This window comes from Salvia hispanica, chromosome 1, assembly GCF_023119035.1.
Source record: "Salvia hispanica cultivar TCC Black 2014 chromosome 1, UniMelb_Shisp_WGS_1.0, whole genome shotgun sequence".
NCBI classification, from domain to species: domain Eukaryota; kingdom Viridiplantae; phylum Streptophyta; class Magnoliopsida; order Lamiales; family Lamiaceae; genus Salvia; species Salvia hispanica.
The window spans coordinates 10,866,089-10,878,736 of record NC_062965.1 but is presented as its reverse complement, the minus strand read 5'-3'; the positions used below and the strand labels follow the sequence as shown (position 1 = coordinate 10,878,736).

Below are 12,648 nucleotides of genomic sequence, written 5' to 3'. Positions count from 1 at the left end.
CATTCGACTAGATTGTGCCATACAATTAAAGAGTTGCATAAAAGATTAAAAAAATTAAAACCCACTATTTCAATTGAATTAAAAATTTACTCCGTATTTATTTAATTTTTGTTTATAAATTTATCGTGTGTGTGCAGTATTCAGATATAATGGGTCCGCTTCCCAATAAATATCCTTGATTGACCAAATCTTATATTATTAATAAAATTATTCATTTGAGATAATAATCACCCTTTATCGTTGCCACCATCTTAAAAAAGCTTAAAATAAAGTCAAGAATAGATTAATATGTGAGATTTATTTTCTTCCTAGTTGTCAAGAATAGTGAGATTATTGGACGCATGAGAATCCATGATCTTTAGGATTTTAATTTGAGAGAATTATATTTTAGTCCCGAATATTTCTAGAATACCATTTGTGGAATTCATTCTTTAACCATAACGTCACATAATTATGAGTTATGACCTTTGATGTGATATTATTAGAAGAACTTTTGTAATTTTTGATATTTTTGGAACAAACTCGCTCTCAATCTTTAAGGGCTATTTTTGACTTTTCGTTAAATATTTATACTACCTTTGTATCCATTCTTTAATACCTCGTCTCACTTCTTTAATTTTCAGATTAAATAATATTAAAAACAATTATCTTTCATATTAATTTATAAATTTGGATATATGATATTAAATCTTAAAAAATAAAGAGGAGAGGTAATGATATTAAATCTTAAGGATATATATTGTGAACCAAAAAATTTCCAAAAATTCCCTATATCTTTCCAGTTATACTACTATATTAAAATCCAGATGTGTGTGGTCATACTTTTAACAAACAAGTGTTGCAATAATATTTATTTTAATATTTTTGAGTTTCGATTTGTATTTTATATCTTTAATTAATATGGTCTCTAAAATTTAGACTATACACTAGACCGTGAGTGTATTTTCAGAGTATTTAGTATATTTATCTTATCTATACTACACTGTACGCGACTTATAATAATATAGGAGAATGATGATGGTGATATCACAATAAATAAAGTGATTGGTTGAAATGATATTTTTCGAAGATCAGAATAAAATCTATTATCCCTCATTTTCATTTCAGATTTCAAATGAGGGGATGACCTATAAAATTCTCTGATGAACTGGCAACAATAATTGATATATTCAACCATCATAAAAAATCGAAAACTTGCGCGGTCAGATAATCAATAATTCAAAAACTAATTTGATTATCTTAAAAAATTAAAAGAATATAATGTAATAACTCATTCAAGTTAGAATTCAATAACGCAGTAATATAATTTTGGGAATACATAACTTCTAAATTGTTTTCTTATCCATAGCAAAACTTTATTTAAATGGTTGTTTTTTATTTTATTAGTCTATCCGAAAAACAAAACTTTATTTATATGATTGTTTTTTGTTTTATTAGTCTATCCGATAAGGACCCGAATTCAACTTTTAGTAGCATATTTGTATCAGAGTTTCATACCATATCGAAAATTTTCAGTACTACCTGATACAATTTGAGTTGACACGATATATTAATGATCCAAAATCTAATATTGCACGATAAAACTTGATACTCCGTATTACACAGTTAAAATATGATAAAATGATTAAAATTTTATCACGATCTAATCTTAAATTAAAATTAAAGTATACAATAATATATTTTAGCACAACAAAATAATCATATTATTTCTTAATGAGTTATTCGAATCCAACTTCAACCAATCTGAATCATACCTGAACTAATCTGAATCCAACCCGAAATCATCAGATTCTTATTGAGTTCCGATAAGGATCCAAATCTAATAAAATTTGATCCAAACATATTAACTTCATAGTTCGTGCCAAACTTTTGTGTTATGTCTAAAATTGACCGAATACTAATATATAGTACATCTATATGAATCTCCATACGAGTATGGGAATATGCAGTCGGTAGGTCAACACTCAAACATTAATACCCACTTCTTTTATTCTTGATTCGTGTTTTACATGCTAACTCCTACCCTATATTCATAATCAAATCATTGTTTCACTTGCTAACTTATGGCAATAACTTTTCATAAATAATCCATCGTCTCCATCAGCTTTAATTAATTTGTCACATAATATACACACACACATATGTACTAGTGCTATTATATTAGTCCAAGAAGTCTAGTGCTAGTAATAGACAGATTGGCTTAACATGTGATACTGTTCTCTGAAAAAGAAACAAGTTTTGATAATACTACTATAATAAAAAGCAATGAATCTGATGATGTTCCAACATACCTCTGACATATTCAAATGGAGGTGAATTTTTTAATTTCTAGTTTTCATAATATACAATGTGTGGCTTCTTGGTCAATCCTGTTGTGGTCCAGTTATCTGCTTAATTGTACTACTTAATTAAGACTAATCTGCATTTTGCAGTTATTGGTTATGTATGTGGCTCCTAATGAGTAATGACCATACATTAGGCATGTTTTAATTTTGAGTAATTGGGTTTTTTGCTGTCTTCATAATTGAATGTTTCTTCATGGATAATCATTCATTCGAGCTTGATATACCAACAGTTTAGTACTTGATTAATACTTAAAAAATCTCAACTTATATTTATACTAAAAAAAAGTTTCGAGCTGAAAAAATATTTACAATCAGGCCCATGATAACGCCATCATGCTAAGTAACTAATTTTATTTTCTCATTAAATATGACAAAAAGACAAAAGAAAAGCTTCATTAGGTGGAATTCGGATTGATAGTTTATACTCCCCTCGTCCCCAAATTACCAAATAACAGTCTTTTTTTGCCATTTGGTCCGTCTCATAAAATATGTTGGTCCGTCTCATAAAATGTGTCTACTTTCAATTTTATAATTTTTTATTTTTTTTGGTGAGATTAGCTATATTCTCTGCTAACAATGTTTAATCACTTTTTTCTATCTCTCATACTTTACTAATTTTACAATTATCGTGTCTCTAAATTTTCTATTTTCAGGAAACTGGAGCAAATATTTAGTATTAATACACACATCACACTGCACCACATATAAAAAATCCGTACAGATAAGTGCAATAATGCCCTCACAAATCCAAAACGACGTAAAAATAATGCTTCTTGGCGAGCCCAACACTTCTCCACCAACTTATTATAAAATTAAAAATTTGTAGCGTTCACTCATCCGCCAAATAGATGCATAAATTTATATAAATATTAAAATTTGACAAAACTTTAGGAAATATTATAAATTTAAAATTATTGAGCACATGGACATCCATAATTTTACAGCTCAATCTCTTCAGTCTAAGTTGTGTATTCTCCACCCAATTAATCCATTAAACAATCACCAAAAAGGATTCTCAACACCTTTTGCATTACTAGTTACACATTGTCAACACTATACACTAGTAATACATATGTATATAATCTGCAATTGTCATCCTTATTGTTTGAATTTTGTTTATGCAATTCTTATAGACAAATAAAGACTTAAAAGACTAATAAAAAAAAACACCGAACTGGAATAGGAACCGTCGAAATCCATGGTGGGCCGGTTCAATGTTTTTTGATCTGTGAGCATGTCTACTCAAGAAGATAAATTAGAAAAACATAACAAATATGCGTAGTTAGTAGTGAGCCTAATGTCGTCTGCACCACACTTCAAGCCCGACACACAGGCTGCTCGTGTGGATCGCGTTAGGGCAGTTTCTAGCCGGTGATAGAGGAATTATATCAACAAAAAATACTTAAATAGCACCAAAAAGCAAGTAGAACATGAGAAATGTTCTCAACTTTGTGCCTATGTTTATGGTTTCGAGTCAGCAATGTCCTCTCTGAATCTGCACCGGAGTTTTAGAGCAACGGGATGTAAGAAGCTCAGACGACTGAGTGGTCGATCAGCTGTCAGAAGAGAAATGTTCTCAGCTGTAAGAAGCTCACACCATAATAATGCTGTATGTAAAATGCATTTCGTGTCTAAAATGAAAATCGAGTTTCTATATTCTTCTCAATGCAATATTGGTGCATATAAACTTGAGCAAGCACAATGGCTAGCAGCTATAGTCAGTTAGACATTTTGGGTTGAAGTAGCATATAAAAGGCTCTAACAACGAAGGTGAATGTGGCAGGAAAGCGAAAAGGCTGCTCTGCAGCAATTGCCACCAAATCTTAACCTGTTTGCAACGTAAATGAAATTTTTTAAGAGGTTCTGTTTCTTGACAATTCACATGTAAAATTGATTGATGTTTTAAACAGAGACGAGCACGGAAAGACGACTAAGCAATGCTTCACCTACAAAAAAAAAGACAAACACGTGGTTTATGAGCAATGTGGGATCAGAGAGTCCATAAGTTTGCCAAATTACCAATTGCAGAAAGGCGCTGCTTCTTCTTCTCGTTTGCTTCCTCGTTGTTCAGTGGCTTCTGGAATCCACATTCCTCTTTCGCCAATTCTCTTTCTTTTCTTTGTGCTGCGAGGCATTCTTCAAAGCTACACAAATTCACAAAATCTCCATTTTTTCTTTAGTTTTTTGCTCTCTTCTTTTGTACTACCAAACTTGTAAAATGGGTTCGCGCTTCAAAAAACTTTTAAGGAAGAACCGAACTGTTCGTCTCACAGCTTTAATATCTCTGGTTGGGACTAGAACACCCATTGGGACCATCACTTGAAGACCTGAACAAGTTAAAACACATTGAAACATATTTGTAACTTATTGAATAACGCACAAAGATTGTACTACAAAATTAGTTATAACCACCTTTTTGCGATGTTTCTGATAAACTCTGTGAAATAAATCATGCAAGCTTTCTCTTATGTTTTGGCTTATGCTGCAAGGATGCAATGCAACACATAAGATTACTACACACAAAGAAAGGGAAATGTACCTTCCTATCATTCCAATGTCACAGAAGATCAATCTTCCACCACTGAAATCGTTGACAGCAAGTTTCCAGGACGATACATGAACTCGCGTTGTTAGTCCATGATCAGACGGTTTTGACATCACGACATTGGATTCCTTATCCCAAAACCAATGATGGGATTAGGAAGGATCGTTACAACTAAATCTTCACACACCTTTTCAGTGGAAAACTGATTCCTAGTACATAAATATTTAACTGAAATGCATTAACTAAGTCGATTTCTTTTCACAATCATAGCTTTGAGTGTCACTTGCAGGATCAGCGTGGAAAAAGTCGTGAGACAATATCTGCGCCAAATAAGATTCAACTGCATATCGACCCAACCTAAAAATCATAAACAAAATAAAAATCCAAATTATTCTGCATTCTTAAATATGATTGCTGTTCCAGAACTTGAAGATACATTTTGACAGATTAAACTCGGTCAGAACCTACACGACATGGGAAATTCCATTCACAACATAAGAAATCTACTTCTTTACGACTACACTTAATGGTTTTGGAAAGTTAATACATGTGGAGTAGTGTATTCCCAGTATAAACTTGGGACTTTGACATAGTCCATTTCATCTGAAGGTATTCGGCTATAACCTTGAGATTGTAAAATGAGAAAATACGGAATAAGAAAAAGTGGCCATAATCAAGCTTTATTGAAAAGAAGATAAAAGATAACAAACTTGATATAAGCATCAAAGCTTAGGTTTTAAGCTACAAACCCTCAACATTTTGAGGCCGATATCAAAGAGATCTTTAAGACCAGGTTTTTGTACTTACACAACAAGCCCTTTAGTCGGGCACGATGGACATTCCAGCGTATACATAGGAAAGGAAACTCAATCAATCACTATTTACTTCGGCTATTGAAAGAAATTATGAATCAAATACCAAGACTTGCAGCAGCAATTGGCCCCGGGTTGAATCTTTCAAATACATCATTCACGGGAGCCCCAAGTTCTTCCTCGAATATTGCTAGTGCAGTTTCTGAAGGAAATGAAGGAAGTTTCATCCTGCAACACTTGCAATCTTAGTCTTCACTTTCTTAACTACTTTCTACGAATTATGAAATGACTACAAACGAACCCTATTCATTGAAAGTAAAAGACAAGGGGAAGAGCTCAAGATCGCAAAGTCTGAACTTAAAGCTCGTAAAACGAACAGCATTTACATGCTTTCTTGAACTAAACCCACAATTCTATGAAGCATAAATCCTTAGGACCGGATATAAGAGAACTTACTTGAAGCTCTGATAGCTGATCAACGTATTCTTGAGCTAGAATGTCCATTCTTTGGAGAACTGCTGCCCAATCTTGATGAAGGTAGGGTTAAGTCTGAAAATGGTGTGTTTCAATCACATAGACCCTTTTTGGTTCCCATTCCACCTGAGTGAATGCATTTTCGCAAGCCCAAATCAACATATGAATCAGGTAAGCAAAACTCGTTATAAATTTGGAAAAATTGAAGCCTTTTCTTCATTCCAAAACACGTCGAATCTATTCTATTTCATTCCATTCCATTCTCACTCTAACTTCACAAGAATCATCACCGGAAATCCTCCTCAACTAGCTCCATCTACCTTATTAATGAACTATAACTACTAAACTGTTCTAAACTATTACCTGATATTCCAAAAATAGAACACACAACATGAAAAAGGGCTCCACAGAAGCATGATGTCTCGCATTGACAAGAAAACCAACACAAAATTCAATCTCAAAAGCCATACCAGTGAAACAAGGACTAATTTGGCTAAAGATTCAAACTTGCAACAAGCAAACTAACGTTCATCACAATTTTTCACTCGAAACCTCTCAATCACAAGATTGCAACTTTACCCAACTAACTAAAATTGGCTCAAAGTTTGATACAAGCAAAATTGAACACATATCACAGCATAAACAGAACACAATCTACCTTAACTTATGATCGTCTCTGCCTCGCTTCAACCAGGCCTCCTCTTGCCCAATCTCCTCCACACTCTTCTTCTCACCACCCACTTCCTCCATTTCCACACGTGGGTTGATAGCGTTGCCGATTAGAGGAAGAACTGCGACACCACAAGTCGCCATGAATATGACGGCGAGCGGAAGGTATTTTATTGTATCTCTCCTTTTACAACACCACCAATGAGTTTCTCATCTGAAATTTAAACTATACTCCTTCCAGTGTCCTTGATGATCTACATTTGCTATTTTCAAAATAGACTAATTTGAGTGTGTTTTATTTTTCACTAATGATCCTGTAATCATTTTTCACTTCTATCCCACTCCTACTTATTTTAAAAAAACGTCTATTTTTTTAAGGACAGATAATTATGGGATATTGGTGTCTCATTAAATTTTTAACGGATTTAAATACTCTCTCCTTCCCAAAATATGAAACGTGTGTTTTTCGGCATGAAATTTTATGTAGTGTAATTTGGTGAGTTAATGAAAAGAGTAAAATAAGAGATGAGAAATAAAATAGAGATGATGTTATTTCCATTTTAGGAAACATTTCATTTTTAATCATTGATGCGATATAGAGTGCCCCCACGAGTCGGCGTCGTTTTAATCGTTGAAATATTTATTTATTATATTTATAAAATCAGAATAAAAAATAAAAAAAAATTCCCACTTCCCCAATCTATATTACAATTATTTCATTTTTTAATTTTTTTTCCCATTTATTTAACCTCCAATTCACCATAAATCATCTATATAAATCTCTTTCATCAACCCATTTTTTTTACGTAATAAAAACTACTCATTCTACTCTCAATTGAATAAATGCATCATCAAATCAATCATCTATAAATACCTCATTCATCACCAAAATTCATCTGATCGGATTATTATCAATGGGATCGAGTCTACTGTGATACCGACATCTAAATTTCTATCCATTTACCTATAAAAAATATATAATCAAAACGATTATATAAAATGCTTGCAGAAAATCAAGGGGGAAATAACATTCGCATGAGACACATCTTGATCTTTTATGCATTACTTTAAAGTTTAAAGATCGTTCAAATAATACATCTGTAGTTCTGTACATTATTAAAATCAAAATATATCAAAGTTGAAACTGGATTATTTATAATAACGGCAACCTTCTAACGCTACTAATAAGCAAACAAAAGTAAAAAATCACTATTTCGAATTGAATAAACTTGGACTTGTATTAAGATAACCTATAAACCGGTTTAGCAATGAGATGCTCAGCCTTAGAAGTGACCAAACCAAATTTCTCAGACATGTCTATTTCACCAGGCTCTATTCCATTAGGGAGCTCCCAATCGAAGCAATGAACCAACTGTGCCACCATCAATCGAACCACGGTTAGCCCTAATTGCAATCCGGGACAACCCCTTCTACCCGACCCGAACGGTATGAGCTGAAAATCTTGACCGCGGAGATCCACTCTGCTCCCTAGAAATCTATCGGGAGCAAATCTTTCGGGGTCTGGCCAAATATCCGGATCCCTCCCGATAGCCCACACATTCACAAGAACTCGGGCTTTGTTCGGTATGTGGTATCCGCCAACCACACACTCTTCCGTGGCTTGGTGGATGAGCAACGGACCAACGGGGTGAAGCCTCATTGATTCTTTGATGACACAATCGAGGTATTCGAGGTTGGAAAGATGATGTTCGTCTATCATCTGATTTCGTCCCGCGATTTGTTCAAGATCTTTTTGGAGCTTCTTCATTTCTGCTGGATGCCTGATTAGTTCAGTTAGTGTCCATTCCACTGCCGCTGCCGAAGTGTCTATACCTGCAATCAACATATCCTATGCCACAACATTTCATAGGTTAGACATGAATGAAATTTGAAGTTGAAGAACCCCTAGTTTTAGTTCAATATAATCTTTTTCATATGGACTATCGACATAGAAAAGGAAAATAGCTACACTTTACTTTAAAATGCAGGAAGTCAAACACGAAAATTCGACATGAAAATTAATGCACAAAATTAATGACTAATAACTACTTCTATTAAAAAGGAAAATAGCTATACTATCTTTAACAATCCTAGTGCCTTCTTTTACAAGTAAAGCAAAATAACCATAAATCATGTTTTTAAAGTACATAAATTATGTAAAAAAATATCCGGTACACTTTCCAATTATATCTATATTACCAGTAACACGGCCTTGACATGGCGTCGGTCGAACTCGAACCCAGCCTCACCGGAGTCGAGAATCGCCATGATCGTATCGACGAAATCAAGACTCCTCTCTTTCCTCCCAACATGCTCATCAATAATCCTCTCAAGAAACCTATCAAAAATCCCACTCAGCTTCTTCAGCCTCCGCGCCGACCCTTGAAGATCCATCCACCTCAGCCTCGGAAAATAGTCCCCGAGGTTGAACGCCGCCCCCTCCGCCACCGCCTCCTCCACCACCTCCTTAAACCTCGCCCCGTCCAGCTCCCACTCCGCAAACTTCCCCCCAAACACCATCAAACTGATCATATCCGCGCTCACCGCCGCCAGCATCACGCCCATGTCCACCGCCTCCTCACGCGCCGCCCTGAGCGAGTCGACCATGCTCGCGACCTCCGCCCTCCTCGTGGCCTCGAACTGCGCGATCTTGAGGGCGCTGAGGAGGTCGAGGGCGCTGAGCTTGCGCATGTTGCGCCAGTAGGGGCCGTAGCGGGCGAAGACGAGGTTGCGCTGCTGGTAGCCGAGGTGGAAGGCGGCCTCGTGGTGGGGGCGGTCGGCGAAGATGAGGTCGTGGGTTTTGAGGAAGAGCTCGGCGGCGGAGGGGGAGGAGACGATGATGGTTGGGATGGAGCCGAAGCGGGTGTACATGATGGGGCCGTGTTTGCGGGCTAGATGGTATAGATCTTGGTGAGGATTCTTTCCTAATAAGTGGAAGTGGCCGATGATTGGGAGGCCTTTCGGGCCGGGAGGGAGAGGAGGCTTCTTCTTGTTTGATTGCCATTGATGAAGGAGGTAGAGAAATGTGATTGCTAGTGCTATTGTTGTTGATGACCAGATCCAATCCATTTTGATTTGAATAACTTATTTGTTGTGGGATGTGAATTTATAATTGATACTCACATGAATGAGTTTGACTTTTGTGATTATTTCGTGTTTGTTATAACGCACGCGCGTTGGATGATTATTCAGTGCCAACAAAAAGAAAATTGCAAAATAAGTACATCTTGTAATCAGTCACTCCCTCCTCGCAAGAGAGAGAAAAAGAGAATCAAGTAAGGGAGAATTACTTTTTGCAAAAAATGAAAATGACTCAATTAACTTGAAACTTCTTAAAATAAAAAAAAAATGACTGTATTAACATAGAATGGAGGGAGTATATAATTTTAAATTTTTAGTTATTCATTTTCATTTTACCTTTCAAAATAGTAGTGTTAAGGGGTGGCGAAACGAGTTACCCGCGGGTTTCCGCACCCGACAAGTTGGGTACCCTTTCCCGATTTCAACTAAATTTGTTGTCCCAATACCCGCCCCGCAACATAACGGGATTACCTGTACCCGTGTCGGGTTTTCCGTACCCGATATTGCGGGTACCCGCACCCGACCCGAAACCGGTGCTTCTAACTTTAATTGTGCATAAAGGGCTTCAACGCAAAAGTTGAATTCATAAAACTAATACTCCCTCCATCCCAATAAATATGAAACGTTTGTTTTTCGACACATGATTTTATGTAGTGTTGTTTTGTGAGTTAAAGAAGAGAGAGTAAAGTAAGAGAGAGGGAAAAGTAGAGATAAAGTTATTTCTATTTTAAGAAACGTTTCATTTTTAATGGGACAACCCAAAAAGGAAAACGTTTCATATCTAGTGGGACCGAGGGATTATATATTTATGCTTTGAGTTTTCGTTAGTAAGTACTTATCAATTTATCATCAATGCAACTATGCAAGTCATCTACTATTGCAATTTTATACAAGTGAATGAACTTTGTGATAGTTGCTGACTTGCTGCAATGTGATTTTAGTTTTTTCTTTTTTAATTTGCTCTTCAATCTTCAATTCTTCATGCAAAATTTTCAACTATGGACTATTCAAAATGAGCTGATTTCTAATCTCTCTCTTGAAAAAGTGAAAATAATCAAAATATGACCAGAGTACGTGTTCCAAAATCCAAATTCAAAAGTACAATACAAATCGAAATTTCAAGCAAACAAATATAATAAAAATACGAAGCATGTCTAAACTCAAATCACCATTCAAAAGTCTAAATATGAATATGAAATCAACACTTTTATCAAAAGTCTAAATATGAAGGAACTTCAACCAACGGGTATTGACGAGACTAACGGGTATACCCGAGCGGGTAGCGGCAATGACGGACCCAGGAATTAAAACTCGTGGGGTCGAATATAATAAAAAATAATAATAAATATAATATTTAAATAATTATTTAAAAAAAATATTTACTCCATAATATAAATAGTTTATTTTCTAACTTAAAATATGTTATTGAAGTTCAATTTAACTATTTTAAAACTAATCTTATTGATGTTTTATCAATAATTTTACATAAAAATTTAATAATGCATATAATAAAATTATCAAATGAACATTATAATTATAATTATAATTACTCTTAATGAATCTATTACTACTACTTATTTGAACTCTTCTCAGTGGTAGGCCCAAGCCCATTTCATACAAACGTAAAAGTTGGATCTTCTTCTCCATTGATTCTTTCCACAGGCGGCGAGTCGGCGACCCCTCACTTTTCATCTCCATCTCTCTCGTCTAATCTTTCACTGTTATTCTCTATCCTTTTCATTTCCCGCAAAGGATGAATATTTACGGCGGAGATCCGTGGGGTCGAAGGTGGAGTTGCCCGGATCTCGGAGGTCCATCAATGGAGTTTCCGGCAGCTCTCGGCGGACGACGGTGGGGTCGGTCGACCCCACTCGACCCCACCTGGGTCCGTCATTGGGTAGCGGGTACACCCGCTACCCGCAAAAATCTAAAATACACTATCCATTCCCGCCCCGTGTCCCGTTCTAATCGGGTAGTGGGTACCCAATACCCAGCGGGTATCGGGTCGAAATGAGAATTATCCATTACCCGCTACCCATTTTGCCAGCCCTAGTATTGTTATATAGTATCAAATTATTTATTTATAGAAGAAATGTAAAATATACTCCTTCCATTCCACTCTAAACGGAGCATTTCTATTCCATCATGAAATTTTTTGTAGTGTTGATTTGTGAGTTAAGTGAAGAGAATAAAGTAAGAGAGAGAAAAAGTAGAGAGAGTAATGTTTTTATTTTTAGAACTGTGTAATTTAGAGTGAGACGTCTCAATAAAAAAATTGATTCATTTAGAATGGGGCGAAGGAAGTACAACATGATTGAAAAAATATTACTAAATAAAAAGACGAAAATGTGAAAGGGTTATATGATCCCTAGGTGGATATGCAACCGGTCTATTTGTTAGGCTAGAGCAAAAACATTAATGTATAGACTCCCACACCTAAGAATAGTTTTGATAGTGATGATCCTATACCCTCGCGAATGGGCAAAACTTACCATGAGCTATAGACTTAAATTTCGGATCTCATTTTCTCTTACGTAATGAATACTAATACTCACTTTGTTCATTTCAAATAGCCTTAGTACTGGACTCCACTAGTTTTTTATGCAAAATTGTATAATAAAAAATAAATAGAAAAAATATTATTGGAATATTACTAATTAAAAAAATAAACTTAATTAGATAGAGAAACTTACAATCATTCACGAAAATGAAGAAGAGAATA

General features: G+C 35.2%; 1 protein-coding gene and 1 long non-coding RNA gene across 4 annotated transcripts; both read right to left on the bottom strand.

Annotated features, from left to right (window-relative positions):
* Positions 1-3,520: 3,520 nt before the first annotated feature.
* On the bottom strand, positions 3,521-7,080 carry LOC125201959. 3 transcript variants are annotated; one of them, XR_007173007.1, is made up of 7 exons: positions 6,835-7,080; positions 6,159-6,302; positions 5,809-5,930; positions 5,698-5,707; positions 4,758-5,247; positions 4,365-4,672; positions 3,521-3,901 (listed from the first exon to the last, which is right to left on the bottom strand). It is a non-coding gene; the product is annotated as an uncharacterized LOC125201959 (long non-coding RNA). The 3 variants fall into 3 exon arrangements; XR_007173005.1 differs by having other exon boundaries at positions 5,698-5,930; XR_007173006.1 differs by lacking the exon at positions 5,698-5,707.
* Positions 7,081-7,881: 801 nt separating this feature from the next.
* LOC125202813 (cytochrome P450 71AU50-like) lies at positions 7,882-9,933 on the bottom strand. The gene is made up of 2 exons (XM_048101285.1): positions 9,045-9,933; positions 7,882-8,694 (listed from the first exon to the last, which is right to left on the bottom strand). Exons 1-2 carry the CDS (start codon positions 9,912-9,914, stop codon positions 8,086-8,088), a joined length of 1,479 nt encoding a protein of 492 aa, XP_047957242.1. The 5' UTR covers positions 9,915-9,933; the 3' UTR covers positions 7,882-8,085.
* Between the last annotated feature and the right edge of the window lie 2,715 nt (positions 9,934-12,648).

Excerpts from the sequence above, each read along its gene's own strand:
- LOC125202813 (XM_048101285.1), bottom strand. The coding sequence starts at position 9,914 with ATGGATTGGATCTGGTCATCAACAACAATAGCACTAGCAATCACATTT. Across the intron at positions 8,695-9,044 it reads ATGTCAAGGCCGTGTTACTG|GATATGTTGATTGCAGGTAT; the intron begins GTAATATAGATA and ends GTTGTGGCATAG.